The sequence below is a fragment of the Cervus canadensis genome, chromosome 6, assembly GCF_019320065.1.
Source record: "Cervus canadensis isolate Bull #8, Minnesota chromosome 6, ASM1932006v1, whole genome shotgun sequence".
In the NCBI taxonomy this organism is placed as follows: Eukaryota; Metazoa; Chordata; class Mammalia; order Artiodactyla; family Cervidae; genus Cervus; species Cervus canadensis.
The window spans coordinates 71421307-71437274 of record NC_057391.1 but is presented as its reverse complement, the minus strand read 5'-3'; the positions used below and the strand labels follow the sequence as shown (position 1 = coordinate 71437274).

General features: G+C 36.4%; 1 protein-coding gene across 1 annotated transcript in view; it reads left to right on the top strand.

Moving 5' to 3' along the window:
* The window catches only part of LOC122443749 (coiled-coil domain-containing protein 170-like), a 39870-nt gene extending 25563 nt beyond the window's left edge, over positions 1–14307 (top strand). The window contains exons 4-9 of the mRNA XM_043472274.1: positions 1878–2013; positions 3827–4132; positions 5894–6094; positions 11727–11954; positions 12582–12797; positions 14116–14307. Coding sequence (XP_043328209.1) covers positions 1878–2013; positions 3827–4132; positions 5894–6094; positions 11727–11954; positions 12582–12797; positions 14116–14277 — 1249 coding nt within the window. The 3' untranslated portion in view covers positions 14278–14307. The remainder of the gene's footprint in view (positions 1–1877; positions 2014–3826; positions 4133–5893; positions 6095–11726; positions 11955–12581; positions 12798–14115) is intronic.
* The last annotated feature ends 1661 nt before the right edge of the window (positions 14308–15968 follow it).

Below are 15968 nucleotides of genomic sequence, written 5' to 3'. Positions count from 1 at the left end.
CCCACCTCCCAGAATATTGGAAATAAAAGCAAAAATAAACAAATGGGGCCTAATAAAACTTAAAAGCTTTTGCACAACAAAAGGAAACTGTAAGCAAGGTTAAATATCTTTTAAATCATCATTAACTTTTTACCTTAGACCTTGTGATTACAATTAAAGTCTAGATTAGTACTGTTATGTTATCTGAAAATAGAAATCTTATAACAACGTAACTCTACTTTACCCATCTTATGCTCCTGTACTATTGTTATGATACATTTTACTTTTCCAAATGTTATAAATCTCATAAGATATTAATTTTCAGTATTAATTTTTATTGACCCACACACTCACTCCTGGTGCTTTTCATTCCTTTCTACAGTTCTGTGTAGCCACCAGGGATGGTTTTCCTGTATTTTGAAAAATTGCCTGTAATTTTTCTGCAATTTAATGCAGTTCTTCTAAGGATGAATTTTTCCATTTTTCCTTCTGAAAGGGTTTTTTTTTTTTTTTAATGAGTATAAAGCTCTAGGTTGCCAGTATTTTTTCTTTCTGCACTCTAAAGTATTCTTCAGTTATCTTCTGAATTACATAGTTTCTCTTTGAAAAGCCAGTGTTCAGTCTTATAGCTATATGTTAGAAGGTAATATATGCTTTTTCTCTGACTTTTAATTGGTAGAAATTTGATGATGATATGTCTTTGTGTGGTGCCTTTGTATCTATCCTACTTTGGATTTGCAGAATTTACTTAATCTATCAATTGATGTTTTTCATCAGGTTTCAAAATTTCCTGGGAGGTATTTTTTAAAGTATTGTTTCTATCTCATTCCGTGTCTACTCTCATTCTAAGGCTATAATTACAAGGAATGACCTTTTGAGTGTGACCTACATGTCTCCAATATAATTTTATTGAATTATATTTTCTCTGAGATAATTCAGATATTTTCTTTGACCTGACCCATATTCACTAATTCTGTAGGATGGAAATCCTCTATAGAAAAGAATATAACAAACATGGAAAGTGGACTGAAACTTTAATTTAACTTCAAGGTAGAAAATATTATCAAACCTATCAATTGTTAATCAAAACAAGAACCAAATAATTAGTTGTTTGTATTTAATAATAAAACAAATTTTTACATATGCTGTTTTCTATTGTACCATTTCTAATTCCTTCACCTTTCTTGAAACTCTATTCAGGGATTCAGTTGGAGAGCCCATGAGGGTGTTACTAAAATGGGAATACAGTTGTCCTTCATCCCTTGTGCCTCAGTGTCTGCAGGGGATGGTTCTAGGACCCCTGAGACTACCAAAATCTGCACATGCTAAATCCTTTATATAAAATAGTACAGTATTTGCATATAACCTATGCACATCTCTTGTGTACTTTAAATCAACTCTAGATTACATGTAATAGCTAATCCTATGTAAATGGTTGCTGGTTTAAGACAAATTTAAGTTTCACTTTTTGGAACTTTCTGAAAAAAAAATTTTTTGAATAGTTTCAATCCATGGCTGCTTGAATCCATGGATGTGGAACTTGCAAATACAGGCCCATGGTACTTGTACCCATGTGGAACCTCCTGATCATCACAATATTATCATAGTAGCAGAGACATATTCATACTCAAATTTCCTCTTGAAAAAGAGTGGTTTCAAAATTGACCTCTCCCAGGGGAACTACTACAGACTTAACATTGAATCATTCTCTCCATTTCTCTGCCATTTCTCATCTCTTCCTAGAAATAATTTGGGAACTTGCACAGCTCTTTTCATAAGGCATACATTTTTACTTGATACACATATTTAATTTGTTTTACATGGGGATATTTCTTGTTATTATTTGAAGTTTGAAAAATTAGTTTCATGATATTGTTACCTGCCAATATCTTACACAGAGTACATCTGATTGAAAGAAAAAGAGCAGAGCAAAAAGCAGACCTTTTGGAGAAAAAGTTAGCAGGTGCTAACAGATTCACCCCTTATATGAGTATGAAAGAACAAGAAGATTCCTTGGATAGTTTCATGACAAAGGTGAGAACAAATTTTGATTGATTTTTGAAGAAAAAGGATTTTTGTTACTTTATGTTATTCCAAGAGATAATTGGCAAATGTTGAGTGGTCTGTTGGTCCTCTTCTTGTGGAGGATAAAAGGAAGCCATACAGCACGGTGAACTGAAAGCATTTCTGAAGTATGGAGAGAAAGTGCAAGGCAGATCTGAAGGTCTCTGTGATACTAAAGAGGAGGTTAGAGAGAATGGAGCTGTGAGAGAACTGGGAGGAGGTGGTGGTTAGAGAGTGAAATATTGAAGTTTTAAATTTCTGGTATGGGGTAGTTCCTGCTGCTGACAAAATCTGGGTTTTTGGATTTGGGTATAAGGATTGAATAGGGGTGTAGAAGAAAGTCATTGAAACTGAGGAATAAGGGTCACAAAACTAAACTGGTGGATCATCTACACTGGATACTGAAATCTAGATGTATGCATGCATGAGTTGGGTTTAGAAGGAAGAAGTTAGCCTGGTCCCTAGTAGATAGCAATTCACAGGATGAATAGAAGTTTTATGGAGGAATGTTGAAGGAGGATGGGAGATGAATTGCTGTCAAGGAAGTGGTAAAAGTTTATTCTGAAATCATAGACTTTAATTGTTTACTATATGCATGCTTAGTTGCTTCAGTCATGTCTGACTCTTTGCAACCCCGTGGGCAGTAGCCCGCCAGGCTCCTCTGTCTGTGTAATTTTCGAGGCAAGAATACTGGAGTCGGTTGCCATGCCCTTCTCCAGGTTTATAATATTCTGAATGTAAAATAAGGTCCATCATGATCCAATTAATATGAGGGGTTCCACTTAAAAAATTCAGCAACTACTTTCAGTTTAAAGTAATTCCAATTTTTAATTACCTCTTTCAAGTAATTCACAGTAACACTTTCTATGTTTTTCACTTCTCTGTCATATCTCTGAAAAACTCTCCCACACCAGTCTGTGTAGCTCTGACCTTTTCATCCACTGCTCTTTTATTCTACCTCTTTTTTTACCCCTAGGCTTTTAGTGAGACAAACCCATCATTACTTTAACAACTCTAGCTCCCCTTCTGTCTCCCAGTTTCACAAGACAAAAAGTCCAGAAAGTAAACTTATTTACTCAGTTTTCATAATTGAAGGTGAAAAGAATTTATAAAGGCAGAATCTTCCTGGGAGAAGTAGGGTGAAGGAGTAGTATTGCATTATCTTTTATTTTTTCCTGTTTATAGTGAAAGCAGGGTGCTTACAAGGGAAAGGTTGGGGGAAAGAAATGTGACTTATTTATGATTTTACATTATCAAAACTGTTACTATTAAATGATGTTCTATAATCATAGTTAAGTCTTTATGAAAATATACACTTCCCTGCCAACTTTTCACTTAGTCTTAGCATTCATTGATGATCCTTGCCTGAATCAGTTATTTTGTTAGGAGAACCAAAATGCTGAGCTGTGAAATTCTATCATTCCTTCTACATTTATTACCTCAAAATATTCTGTAAACAGTTCCTTCATAAACTGGAGCAGTTGGTTAGCCACTTCTCTAAGTTAAACTTCCTGTGTTCTCAAAATACTTTCTCCATAACATCACTTTTTTTGCCCTTCCCATATGCCCCCCAAGAGGTATTTTAATACCTCTTGATGTTCTAGTTTACTCTTATGAGTATGTTCTTCTCTCTCTTATAACTCTGTAACTCTTTGTTTCTATAGAGAGCCTTTTCTCCTCAAGTTCTGTATTTGACTATACTTATATTTCAAAAGGACAGAAATAGATAGTCTCGATATTAAATTCCAAATGAGAAGTTTAACACGTGTGTTCGTATATTTAGGATAAGGATGAAGCTATCCTGTTTGAGAGAGACAACACTTTTCGCTCTGAAGGACCAAAAGATGGACAGAAAATTTGGGATAAGTGTCAACAAGATTTGACCCATAAGGAAAAACAAATACCTGAGTTAGATAGACCTACACATTCATACAACTGGGAAACTAAAACAGCGCGATCCAACTATCAGAAATTCCTCAGTCAGCTGTCTGCTCTTCCCAGCAACAGTGTTGAACCCACACCAGCCATAGAGGAAGCTGTGAAAGAGAGCATTCTGGAGACTGGTGCAAATGAGCAATCTTGGAAGTCTGTAAGTGTATCAACAGATGAGTTTTCAAATTAGTTTTAAGATGTGGATTTTGATGTTAATTCGGTAAACCCTGTGGCTCTGATTTGATTACTATAGTGATAAGAGGGACGAAGATGTCCGTCACAATAGAGGTAATATAGTGTGTTTAAGAGCAGAGAGGCCGGGTATGAATTCCAGCTCTGCGATTACCAAATGTGTGCTCTTGGGCAGGTTATTTATGCTCTCTGTGCCTTAGTTTTGTAAATTTTGGCAGGAGTGGGAGTGGGTTTGGGGGGGATATAGTTCGTGTACCACAGAATGGTTGTAAGAATTAAATGGATTAATACATAATAAATGCTTAGTACAGGTCAGTGTAAGCTCAATGAATGTTAGTTTAAAAATAGTGGTGTGATGAGGATGATGTTTCTGTCATGACCAAACACTGGTCAGTTTAGTCAGCGCAGTGAAGTAAATTATCAAGTCAGTCATTTGTGTGAATATACTGGTCAAGTCTATCAAAAGATTGATCCAGCAAGTTCAAGTGGATATATCTCCTGTTATGTTCAAATTATTGTAGTAAAATTTCATCACTGTTCATCCTAACATTCAAATGAAAATAGGTATTGCTTAAATTCAGTGTGTTAGTGGAGAAGGCAATGGCACCCTACTCCAGTGCTCTTGCCTGGAAAATCCCATGGACGGAGGAGCCTGGTAGGCTGCGGTCCATGGGGTCGTGAAGAGTCAGACACGACTGAGTGACTTCACTTTCATGCATTGGAGAAGGAAATGGCAACCCACTCCACTGTTCTTGCCAGAAAATCCCAGGGACGGGGGAGCCTGGTGGGCTGCCGTCTATGGGGTTGCACAGAGTCGGACACGACTGAAGCGACTTAGCAGCAGCAACAGCAGCAGCAGTGTGTTAGTAAAACCTGCTACACGGTAGTATGCTTATTGTACAGTTATAATTTTTTTACACTCTCTCTTTTAAAATTCATTATACTATTTTATTTCTCAGTACTCACTAAAATGTCTTATTTTTGTATATCAAACCTTTGTTTCTTTTTTTTTTAAACCAGCTTATACATGTTGAGTCTTCTTAAACATCTTCCCCATTCATCTATTTAGTAACAGTGTTCAGTTCAGTTCAGTCACTCAGTCGTGTCCAACTCTTTGCGACACCATGGACTGCAGCATGCCAGGCCTCCCTGTCCATCACCAACTCCTGGAGTTTACTCAAACTCATGTTCATTGAGTTGGTGATGCCATCCAGCCATCTCATCCTCTGTCGTCCCTTTCTCCTCCTGCCTTCAATCTTTCCCAGCATTAGGGTCTTTTCCAATGAGTCAGCTCTTCGCATCAGGTGGCCAAAGTATTGGAGTTTCAGCTTCAACATCATTCCTTCCAATGAACACCCAGGACTGATTTCCTTTAGGATGGATTGGTTGGATCTCCTTGCAGTCCAAGGGACTCTCAAGAGTCTTCTCCAACACCACAGTTCAAAAGCATCAATTCTTCGGCGCTCAGCTTTCTTTATAGTCCAACTCTAACATCCATAAACGACTACTGGAAAAACCATAGCCTTGACTAGACGGACCTTTGTTGGCAAACGAATGTCTCTGCTTTTTAATATGCTGTCTAGGTTGGTCATAACTTTCCTTCCAAGGAGTAAGAGTCTTTCAATTTCATTACTACAATGTTGATATAAGTAAAACTTGCACATAGTTTTGAAAATAGAAATCATGGACCATTGGGATGTTTTATCTATTTTTTTTTCCCCTACAGAGAGCTGAAGTCCTCCAGCAGGAAATTCAGATGCTCACTAAGCGACTGGAGAAGCAATCTCATCACTCTGAAGAAACTGCTAGAGAACTATCCAACACTGAGAAAAAGTATATGGGACAAAAAAGACCCTTGAAATGTCTGGAAGGAAAAATTGCTATTAATGACCTTTTTCAAGGGAAATTAGATTTGGACATGAGCAAAGTAAGAATTTCCTGAAGTATAAGACATTTTTTTGACAATGAAAACGATCATCTTATATCATCTAATGTTCAAAGCTATTTATGCTATTTGTACTTTTTTAATAGTGGGAAAGGGAGGAAATTTTGCTACAAATTTTGAACCTTCTGATTTTATCAAAAACCTCTCCTTATTCCATATCTCTCATTTTTCTACTGTACACATTTGATGTTTATTGTAAGGGAATTTGTTGATATATGTATTTTTAAATTGGAGGATAATTGCTTTACAATGTTGTAGTGGTTTCTGCCATACATCAGCGCGAATCAGTAATAATAATACAGATATTCCCTTCCTCTTGAGCCTCTCTCCCGCCCGTTCCACCCCTCTAGATCATCACAGAGCGCCAGGCTGGGCTCCTTGTGTTACACAGCAGCTTCCTGCTAGTTACCTGTTTTACACACGGTAGTGTATATATGTCAGTGCTACTTTCTCAATTTGTCCTACCCTCTCCTTCCTCCACTGTGTCCACCAGTCCACTCTCCACATCTGCCTCTCCATTTCTTCTCTGTAAATAGGTGCATCAGTACTATTTTTCTAGATGCCATATACATTAATAAACAATGTACTTCTTAATATACTTTTAAAACAAGATTAGAGGGAAATGAATTCAAAGGAATGACTCTCTAAAGATGGAATTTTAGCTACCGTGTCAGATATGGTGGGCATTGGGAAGGTGCTGTTGGTGAAATTCCTCAATAATTACTTTATAGACCATTTCCTTTTCTATTTTTTGCTACTCAGCATCTATAAAGTCAATCCTAAAAGTGGAATGGGAATAGGTAGGATGTTTTTCAGGAGATTTTGATTCTATTTCACTACCTCTTCACAGAATTGCTTGTCATACCCATACCCATGCTATACTATTTCTATACTTGCTGTGCCCCAGAGTATAAACTCACTCACTCACTACTGAGTCTTGTCATTCCATTCATTCATTCATTCATTGACCCCATATAGTTTGATCACTCAGTTTTTAAAAACTTCCAGCGCTTGGTACAGTGGTATTGGCAATGCACTCCAGAGCACAAAGATGAATCCAGCATCTACCTCTGCTCTTGAAAATGTAGTTGACAATGATTCATTTCCACATACAAATTTTAAAATATGTTGTTAAAATTTAAGAATATATAAACAGCACCTGCTTTCCACAACCCTTGAAACCATGCTAAAAGATTTGCTGAAAACAATAAAAATCTTCTCTAACCCTCTTTCTGCCTATTTCACCTCAGTAACCAATGTATCTGTATCTTCTATAACTATTGCAGTGATTATGGAAATATATGAGTATATACATATATGTAAATGTTGACATTTTTACAAAATTGGGACTGTACTAGTCAAAATACTCATCTTACTTGATAAGTAAGTACTTCATGGTCTTTCCTTAGATCCAAAGATACAGGTTTAACTCATTCCTTTACAGTTGCATAATATTCCATACTATATATATAACTTATTTAACCAGTTCCCTATTAAGAACTATTGATGGTCATTCTCTTACTCCTACTTTTTATGCCACTACAAATAATGCTGAAATAAGTATGTTCATACATATGTATTTCCACGCTTGTGCTTTCTCCCTCTATGGGTGTGTGTGTGTGTGCTCAGTCACTTAGTTGTGTTCTGCTTGGCTACCCCATGGACTGTAGCCCATCAGGACCCTCTGTCCATGGAGTTTTCCAGCAAGAATCCTGGAGTGGGTTGCCATTTCCTAGTCCGGGGGATCTTCTCGACCCGGGAATTGAACCGTCATCTCTTTGCATCTACTGCATTGGCAGGCAGATCCTTTACCGCTAGCGCCACCTGGGAAGCCCCCTCTCTCTATGAGATTGAGTTCTAAATGTGTTCAGTTAGTGTATGAGTTCAATACAGTGTATGAGTATTTTTTTTTCTTTTGGTTGCACCACATAGCTTGCAGGATTTTTGTTCCCTGACCAGCAATCAAATCCAGGGCCCTGGCAGTGAGAGTGCTGAGTCCTATCCACTGGACCACCAGGAAGTCTCCTCAGTATTTAAAAGTTTAATGGCTTCCCTGGTGACTCAGATGTAAAGAATCCACCTGCAATGCGGGAGACCTGGGTTCAATCCCTGGGTCAGGAAGATCCCCTGGAGAAGGGAATGGCAACCCACTCCAGTATTCTTGCCTGGAGAATCCCATGGACTGAGAAGCCTGGCAGGCTACAGTCTATGGGTCGCAAAGAGTTGGACACGACTGTGCAACTGAGCTCACGCACGTGTATGCATGCACCACCTTACTGAATTTACTTATTAAGTTCAGTAATTTACTAGAGTTCTAGGGATTTCTTGATACAGTTGAATATTATATTGTTTTATAGGAAACAATGTATTTCTTTTAGGTTTTCAACTTATTGCCACTGAGTTACAAAGTAGTGTTTAGAATTATTTTCATGTTTTCTGTATCTGTGTGTTCTGTATGTTTCTCCTTTCTAATATTGTGTGTTTTCACTTTCTCTCTTTCCTCCTTAACCAGACTTGCCTGGGACATCTATTTTATCTTTCCAAAGAACTAATGATTCTTTTTTACATGCATTTTACCAGTTTAGTTTTGATGTATACATAATGAAAATATATGGTATCTTTATTAAATCTATACCCCTTGTTTCTCTTTTTCCTTATGTGAATATGCTCTTTGGGGGGGAGGTTTCCCTTGTTTTAATTCATAAAAACAGCAAAGGCTGTAAATATTCCTCTGTAAGTTTTTCAGTATATTTTTATATGAAGTTCTTTCACTGCATTTTATAAATGTGTATAATTTTTCTATTAATTTTCATTTCTTCTTTGAGCTGCAGTTATTTAGGAGAATTTTTTTATCTTTTACACTTATATGTATATATTATACATACATATATTTTTTAAAAATTAAATATACCACATATCTTCTATTGAAAAGCAGCAGCCCATTTCTGTACTTTCACCTATCCTATTTCCCAGAGGGAACTACTTTTAACCATTTTAGCTATTCTTTCTGGTAGTAAACTCCATTTTCTTAAATAATTTGCTTATATTGCTGTGTGCTGTGCTGTGCTTACTCGGTGCTCAGTCATGTCCAACTCTTTGCAACTCCAAGGACTGTAGCCTGCCAGGTTCCTCAATACATGAGGATTCTCCAGGCAAGAATACTGGAGTGGGCTGTCATGCCCTCCTCCAGGGTATCTTCCAAACCCAGGAATTGAACCAGGATCTCCTGCCTTGCAGGTGGATTCTTACCAGCTAAGTTACCAGGGAAGCCCTTATATTGCTATGTCTTGAGTTATTTGTTTTAGACATTATCTGTTGACTTCCTATTATATGATAGATGAAGCCTTATCTCTTTCCCCCTCCACCTTCTATCGTCCCAGTATATCTATGTCAGTATTTTTAGCTAAACCCCTAATCAGCATTTACTTCACTATGACACTAAATAATGTTTACAAAATGCCCAGTATTATACTCTTGTGACATTTCCTTTCTTGTAGTAGTGTGTGTTATTTTTCCTAGAGTTAATAGTTTTCTTGTATTTTCGTATGTATAATTTTCAACATTCACTTATTAGTTTTTCCCCAGTACTATGTCAGATGATCTTATAATCTATAAAAATCTCCCATTCTTTCTCATCCAGACTCCTTAATTCTCTTGCATCAGTCTGGACTGTTTGCTCTGTGGGCCTGGGCACAGCTATAATCCTGTGACTTTTCTTCTCCAGTCTCTTGGTTAGGTTGCACTGTTTCCTGAATCTTTTGTCTTCCTTTCTTTTGATTAACTTTCTTATTTTAGAAGTTGGGGTACATCTTCTAATAGATTTCTAAGAAATGGTATCTTGGAGGGAAAAAATTCTGTGAATAACTTACAAGGTCTTTTTGTTGTTGTTTACCTTCAGGATCAGTTGATAGTTGGGTTTAGACTTTATTTTCACACAGAGATTTGAAGGCATTACTCCATTGTCTTCTGATTTCCAGTGTGTTTTTAAGAAAAATGGTGCCATTCTCATTCTTATTCCTTAATATGTTACTTGTTTTATTTTTTTAATGGATTAAGACATTTGTAATAATATTTTAAGTAACTTTTTTCTCATTATAAAACTAATTTATGTACATTAGTTCTGTATGTTTCTCTTTCTTAATAGTATTTTCATTTTCTCTTCCTTTTTTTAAAATTTAAAAAATGTATTTAATTATTTATTATTTTTGGCTGCGCTGGGTGTTCATTGCTGGGTGCAGGCTTTCTCTAGTTGCAGCAGGCAGGGGATATTCTCTAGTTGTGCTGCACAAGCCTCTTGTTCAGGTGGCTTCTCTTGTATATCATGCCTCCAGAGCAAGTGGGCTTTAGCAATTGTGGCAAGTGGGCTCAGTAGTTTCAGCACACTGGCTCAGTAGTTGCGGCTTGTGGGCTTAGTACTTGTGGGACATGGCTTAGTTGCTCCCTGGCATGTGGAAATATTCCAGGACCAAGGATCGAACCTGTGTACCCTGTACTGGCAGGCAGATTCTCAACCACTGCACCACCAGGGCAGTCCTCTCTTCCTTCTTCAACCGGTCTCGCCTGGAGTATCTGCTTTCTTATTGGAAGAACTAGTGATTCTTTTAAATATATTTTATTAATTTTAACTTAATTTTTAGTTTATGTATAATGAAAATATGTGGTATCTTTATTAAATTTGCACCTCTTCTCTTTCTCTCTCTTTTCTGGTAGTAACTTTACAAAGTACAAAATAGTAGAAAGGATACAATGAAAATAGCCAGTAATTCTACCACTTTGAGATAACCAGTGTTAACATATAGGTATATTTTACTATGACTATTTTGCATGAATATTTTAACATAACTGAGACAGGCATAATTTTTCTTCATCCTGCTTCTTTCATTTAACTATATCATTAGCATTTTCTCTTAGTAAGTATTTTCGAAAACTTGATTTATAAGAAATTATTAATCAGAATGGAATGCTAGATTTATAATTTTAAAAAAAGGATACGTAACAAGCAATGAAGGTTTACTGTATAGCACAGGAAACAATAGTCAATATCTTATAATAACCTATAATGGAAAATAATCTGAAAAATAATATATGTGTATACGTATAACCGAATCACCTTACTGTGTACCTGAAATACTGTAAGTCAACTATAATTTCAATAAAATGTATATATTAAGGGAAAAAAACCCCAAAAAGAAATATATTAATTCTTAATACATGAAATGTATTATTAATCACATGTAATTTAATTATTTTTTGACATTTGTATTTCTTCATGTTATAAATAATGTTGTAGAGGATATCTTTCTGCTTGAATCTTTATCTAAATATTTTATTATTTCCTAATCATACCTTATTAGAAAAGTTAAACTAATACATGCTATCATGTGGTGTTTATAAATTGTCTGCTTAAATGTACCCTTGTTAGCATTAAGCCATCACTTTTACCGTCATATTTTATTTTCTGAATTATTATAATGCGTATTTATGGTGAAAACTATCCTATTTATATAAGAATTAAGTCTATAATTTATCAGTCTAGAGTAGATCTGGTATGCTAATGTGGAACACCATCTTAAAGCATAGCTTCTTTATTTCAATACTGTTGATTTCTGTAAAGGAAAACTCTCAATCTAAGATTTCCCAGGTGGATAAGCATGGCAAAGCATTCAAGCAGCTAGAGAAAGACAACAAGCAAGAAACATTACTGAATATTCAGCAGAATTTTCAGACTGTTACAACTCAAAGATTAGAGGAGAAAATTCAGAAACTTCAGAAACAGCTCAGTGACTTGAAATTGTCAAATAAAAATATGAAAACTCAACTGACAAGAGTAAATATCCTTAAAGTAAGTAAAGGACGTGAGACTTTCAAAAATTCACTTTTGTTCTGTTACTGTTTTTGCTATATGTTTCTATTGAAGTTTAAAATTATTTTACACCCATAAAAATAATATATATAGCTAAACATATAGAATAATAAAGTTAGATGTTGTAAATCCACCACTCATCTTAAGAATCAGAGTATCTTTGGATCTTCGCTACATCAAGCTTCAGTTGTAGTATTTCGAAAGTACATTTTATGTCTGAAACCAAAGACACTTATTGATCAACTTTTTTTGCCAGTTTATCAAGAATATTTAATCTTACTGTATCCAGTTATTCTCTATTTCTGTGTTTGATTACCACAGACTAAGACTCTTGAGAACATGGAACATGTGTTAAACCTCTTTAAATCCCAACTGCCTAGTTAATAAAAGTTCTCATTAACTATTGGTTATTGATGAACATAGTGGAGAAATGTCCTCTTAATTCATAAATTGTGGGATTTTCTTTTTCTACATTATCTAGCTCGTAAAAGAAAAAGAGAGAGGAAGAAAGTATAAAAGCATGAGTTATCATGCATCATGCCTGTCTGTTACTTAGAAGAAATCTAATCGTAGTCTTCTCCTTTCCCACAACCTCTACCTTCACAGGACAAAACAATTGAGAAGCTCAGGGAATCTCTAACAAAAGTTGAAGCAATGAAAGGGAAGGCAGCTATGGAAACAGACCTGAACACTACAGTAGACTCTGATGAGCAAGAAGCAAGATGGGGTAAAAAGAAGGTCCATCAAATGTTAGAAACTGCCACTCCTGAGCTCAGCACAGCAAAGAGCACACTTGAAGAAGTACCGGGAAAACAAGAAGAGGTTTGTTTTCTTTTAATACTATATTAAAATTCTCTAAGTTGAAGTGATAAACACCCACCTCAATTTAGACTACCCTAACTTAGACAAAAGAGAATTGATTGCCTTGTGGAATCAGAGTTAAACAACCAGAGCTCCAAGAAGGCAGAGAGATGCACCTGGGCTATGGGTCAGCACCTGGAATCTTCAATATAAGGCCTTTGTCACCATTTCTTCTTGGTATCTCTCAGTCAACTTCTGTCTGACTGACAGCCAAAGGGTTAGAGTTTCTGTGACAGGAGAGAGAATCTCAAGAAAGGGTCTTATGAGCCCTGAACAGTTCGGATGTTTGTGCTTTTCTGTTTTCTTCTCATCACAATTTTGAATGCGTATTTGCCAACTATTCACTTTAAAATCCCTTTAATTGCCTTGCCCTCTCAATTTCAGGTATTTCTATTTTAGTACTAGGGGGCAGGGCAGGGTTTACATACTAGGTTTCTTAACTCAATACCACCCTCTTCCGTTGACATGATGAGTGCAGCTTCTTAAAGTTTACTTAGGAAGTCAAGCCTTTTATTTTGGGGTGGGGTTTATGTGATGTCTGTTTCTGCAGTACTCTCTTGTTTATATAAGTCCCTAATTTCCAGTGCTTGCTTTTTCCTTTTCCTTCCTTTCCTTCCTCCTCAGAAACCTTGCCCTCTAGATCTGCCTTTTCTGCTGTCACATACTTTTATGCACCTTTCTTTTCCTTCCACAGACACCAGTGTTCTGATCTACCAGTTCTGACTTGTTCTTAGTATTTCCTCCTTTGTGAACTGTCCTGAATCTGGGACACCGGAGGAATCTAGCTGCATACTCCAGCTTGGGTTCTGAACTAGCCTTTGCTGGTTTAGAATATTTATTTCCCCACTTATATGCAGAATGAAGTCTGTGGTAGTCTCTACTTGTGCTTTAGGCATGATTTATGGATGATTTTATCTACTCCTGTTGATCACTATAGTGTTTAGAGAATGGGTGGAGAGAGATGTACTTCAGGGACTCTTATTACCTACAGCAAATCAGAATCCCCCAAAATAATTACCTCATGGATGAAAAACAAGCAGCAATAAAATTAAGTTTATCCTATAAAATTGTAAAACTAAAAACAAATCTTAAAATACAAAAGTAAGTTTAGATTTCTTATAATAGATTTTTTTTTAGCTTAAAAATACATCTGAATGTAGAATATGTTATACTTCATAAAGAAATGTTTAATAAAACTAAATTTCTTAATATTTCATTGTACATAGTAAGGTGATCAACTCATGACATATCTTGATTTTTGGGGGGTGGTTCTTTGTAGCTTGTTGACTTTCGAGAAACTATTATGAAGATGTTGGGCTTTAACATGAAAACAGCAGACAAGAAAATCATCAATCACCTAAGGCTTATTATACAAGTATATGAAGCATCTGACAAATCAAAGATGGCTTCTGAGCGTGAGACTGGACAGGATAATGAATAAAGAATTTCTGCCAACAAGAACTCACAAATATGGACATTTCCTCTAGCATCTTGAATATGGTTACATTATGAATAAAATGCATTTGAAACTTTTCCGGTAAATCTGTTCTCTCCTTTGATATTTGGCAATTCACTTTGTTGCAATCATGTTCTGTACATTTATTTGTGGTCTAGTCTGGATTGTTATTATAATGTATAGTATCTAATTATATTTATTGCCTGTATTTTAAGCAGAACTAGCCCTTAGTTGGAATATTCGTATCTACGTTAATGGCTTTTGAATCTATTTTATCTATTTGGGTAACTGAGAGTTTGAAAATCAGATATGAAATGTTGAAAGGTAGGAAACTCATTAAGAATTATTAATAATGTGCAAGACTATAGTTTATTTTTCTTAGTTAATATTGTCTGCCAGTGTTTTCCTAATTGTAGATAGATCTGTAAGTTAATGATGTTTTAAAATATATTATTTCTAAATTTTACTTAGAACAGGAAACTGTTCATCTTACAAGATAGTTTTAGATTTATCCAAGATGTCCCTGTAAGAACAGGTCAGAATCTGGACAGGCCTGTGGACACTCAGTGCCTGCTCTTGTCATTTGAAAAGATCTCCTGTGGGGCTTAGTTTTAGAGGGATCTTCAGGGTGGAAGAAGTGATGTTACACTGGACCTTATAGTAGTAACACTTAGGGAGAAAATGATTCTCTTGAATACTCATTCAAGGAAAAGATGAGTCAATGTCTAAAATGCTCACAGCCATGGTTCTCAAATATGTGCCAAGGCACTCTGGAGCACTGCAAGATCTCAGCATGCCATGGAGTGTTTAAAATTTTAAAGGGAAACAGTGACATTTGACACTTGTCAGGAAAGTACTTGAACTACTAGCTCCTACTAGTTTATAGTTTGAACACTGGCTCACTCTTCATTCCTTTTGATGACATATATTTTTAATAAAAACTGCCCAGGGCTTCTGAGGACTTTTGAATTTGTCGCCAAGTGGGGGTCAGCAGTTGGTGGTATCATTACCAAGTAAAGTAATTCCAGGATCCCTGGAGGCAATGTAAGAGGTTCACTTACCTTTTTTTCTGAAGACTATCCTTAAGGAAAGGTAGGGACACCCTGCGCAGAGCCTCCACCTACAGCCCAACCTGCTCAAGCTCTAAGAAAACCACCTTGTTCAGGATTCCCCCAGGGTCAGTGGTCAGGGGGTCAGGTGACTGCTCCAGCCTCAGCTTCTAAGAGCTGGAAGGATAGCACAACCCCATGAGCCTGACAAGCTGCCGGACCCCTTCTTCCAGCTCCTCTTTTCTGACGAACTGCAAGTACTACCAGTTCCAGGGTCAAGTTCTCCATGAATGTGAACAGTGGCAAGGTCTGGCAGTCTCAAAGAGTCGGTTCATAAGCATGTTAAAGAAAATTCATCTTTGAGTACAGAGTCCTTAGTCTTAAGGCTCCTTTATGAATTGTGTTAATAGAAACTGTTCAACCACAGAGCACTGTATAAGGTCAGCTATGTTAGCTCTGAGCAGAGGAGGGAGAGGAACCTTTCCAGTACCTGGAACAAGTCTTTTCTAGAACTGCTTTTATCTTGTGACCAAATTGCTGCCACTCTGTTCAGTTAACGAGAAATGAATTTAGACTTAAGGATTTAGAGAAGTAATTTTCAACCTTCAAGATGCAGCAAAATCACCT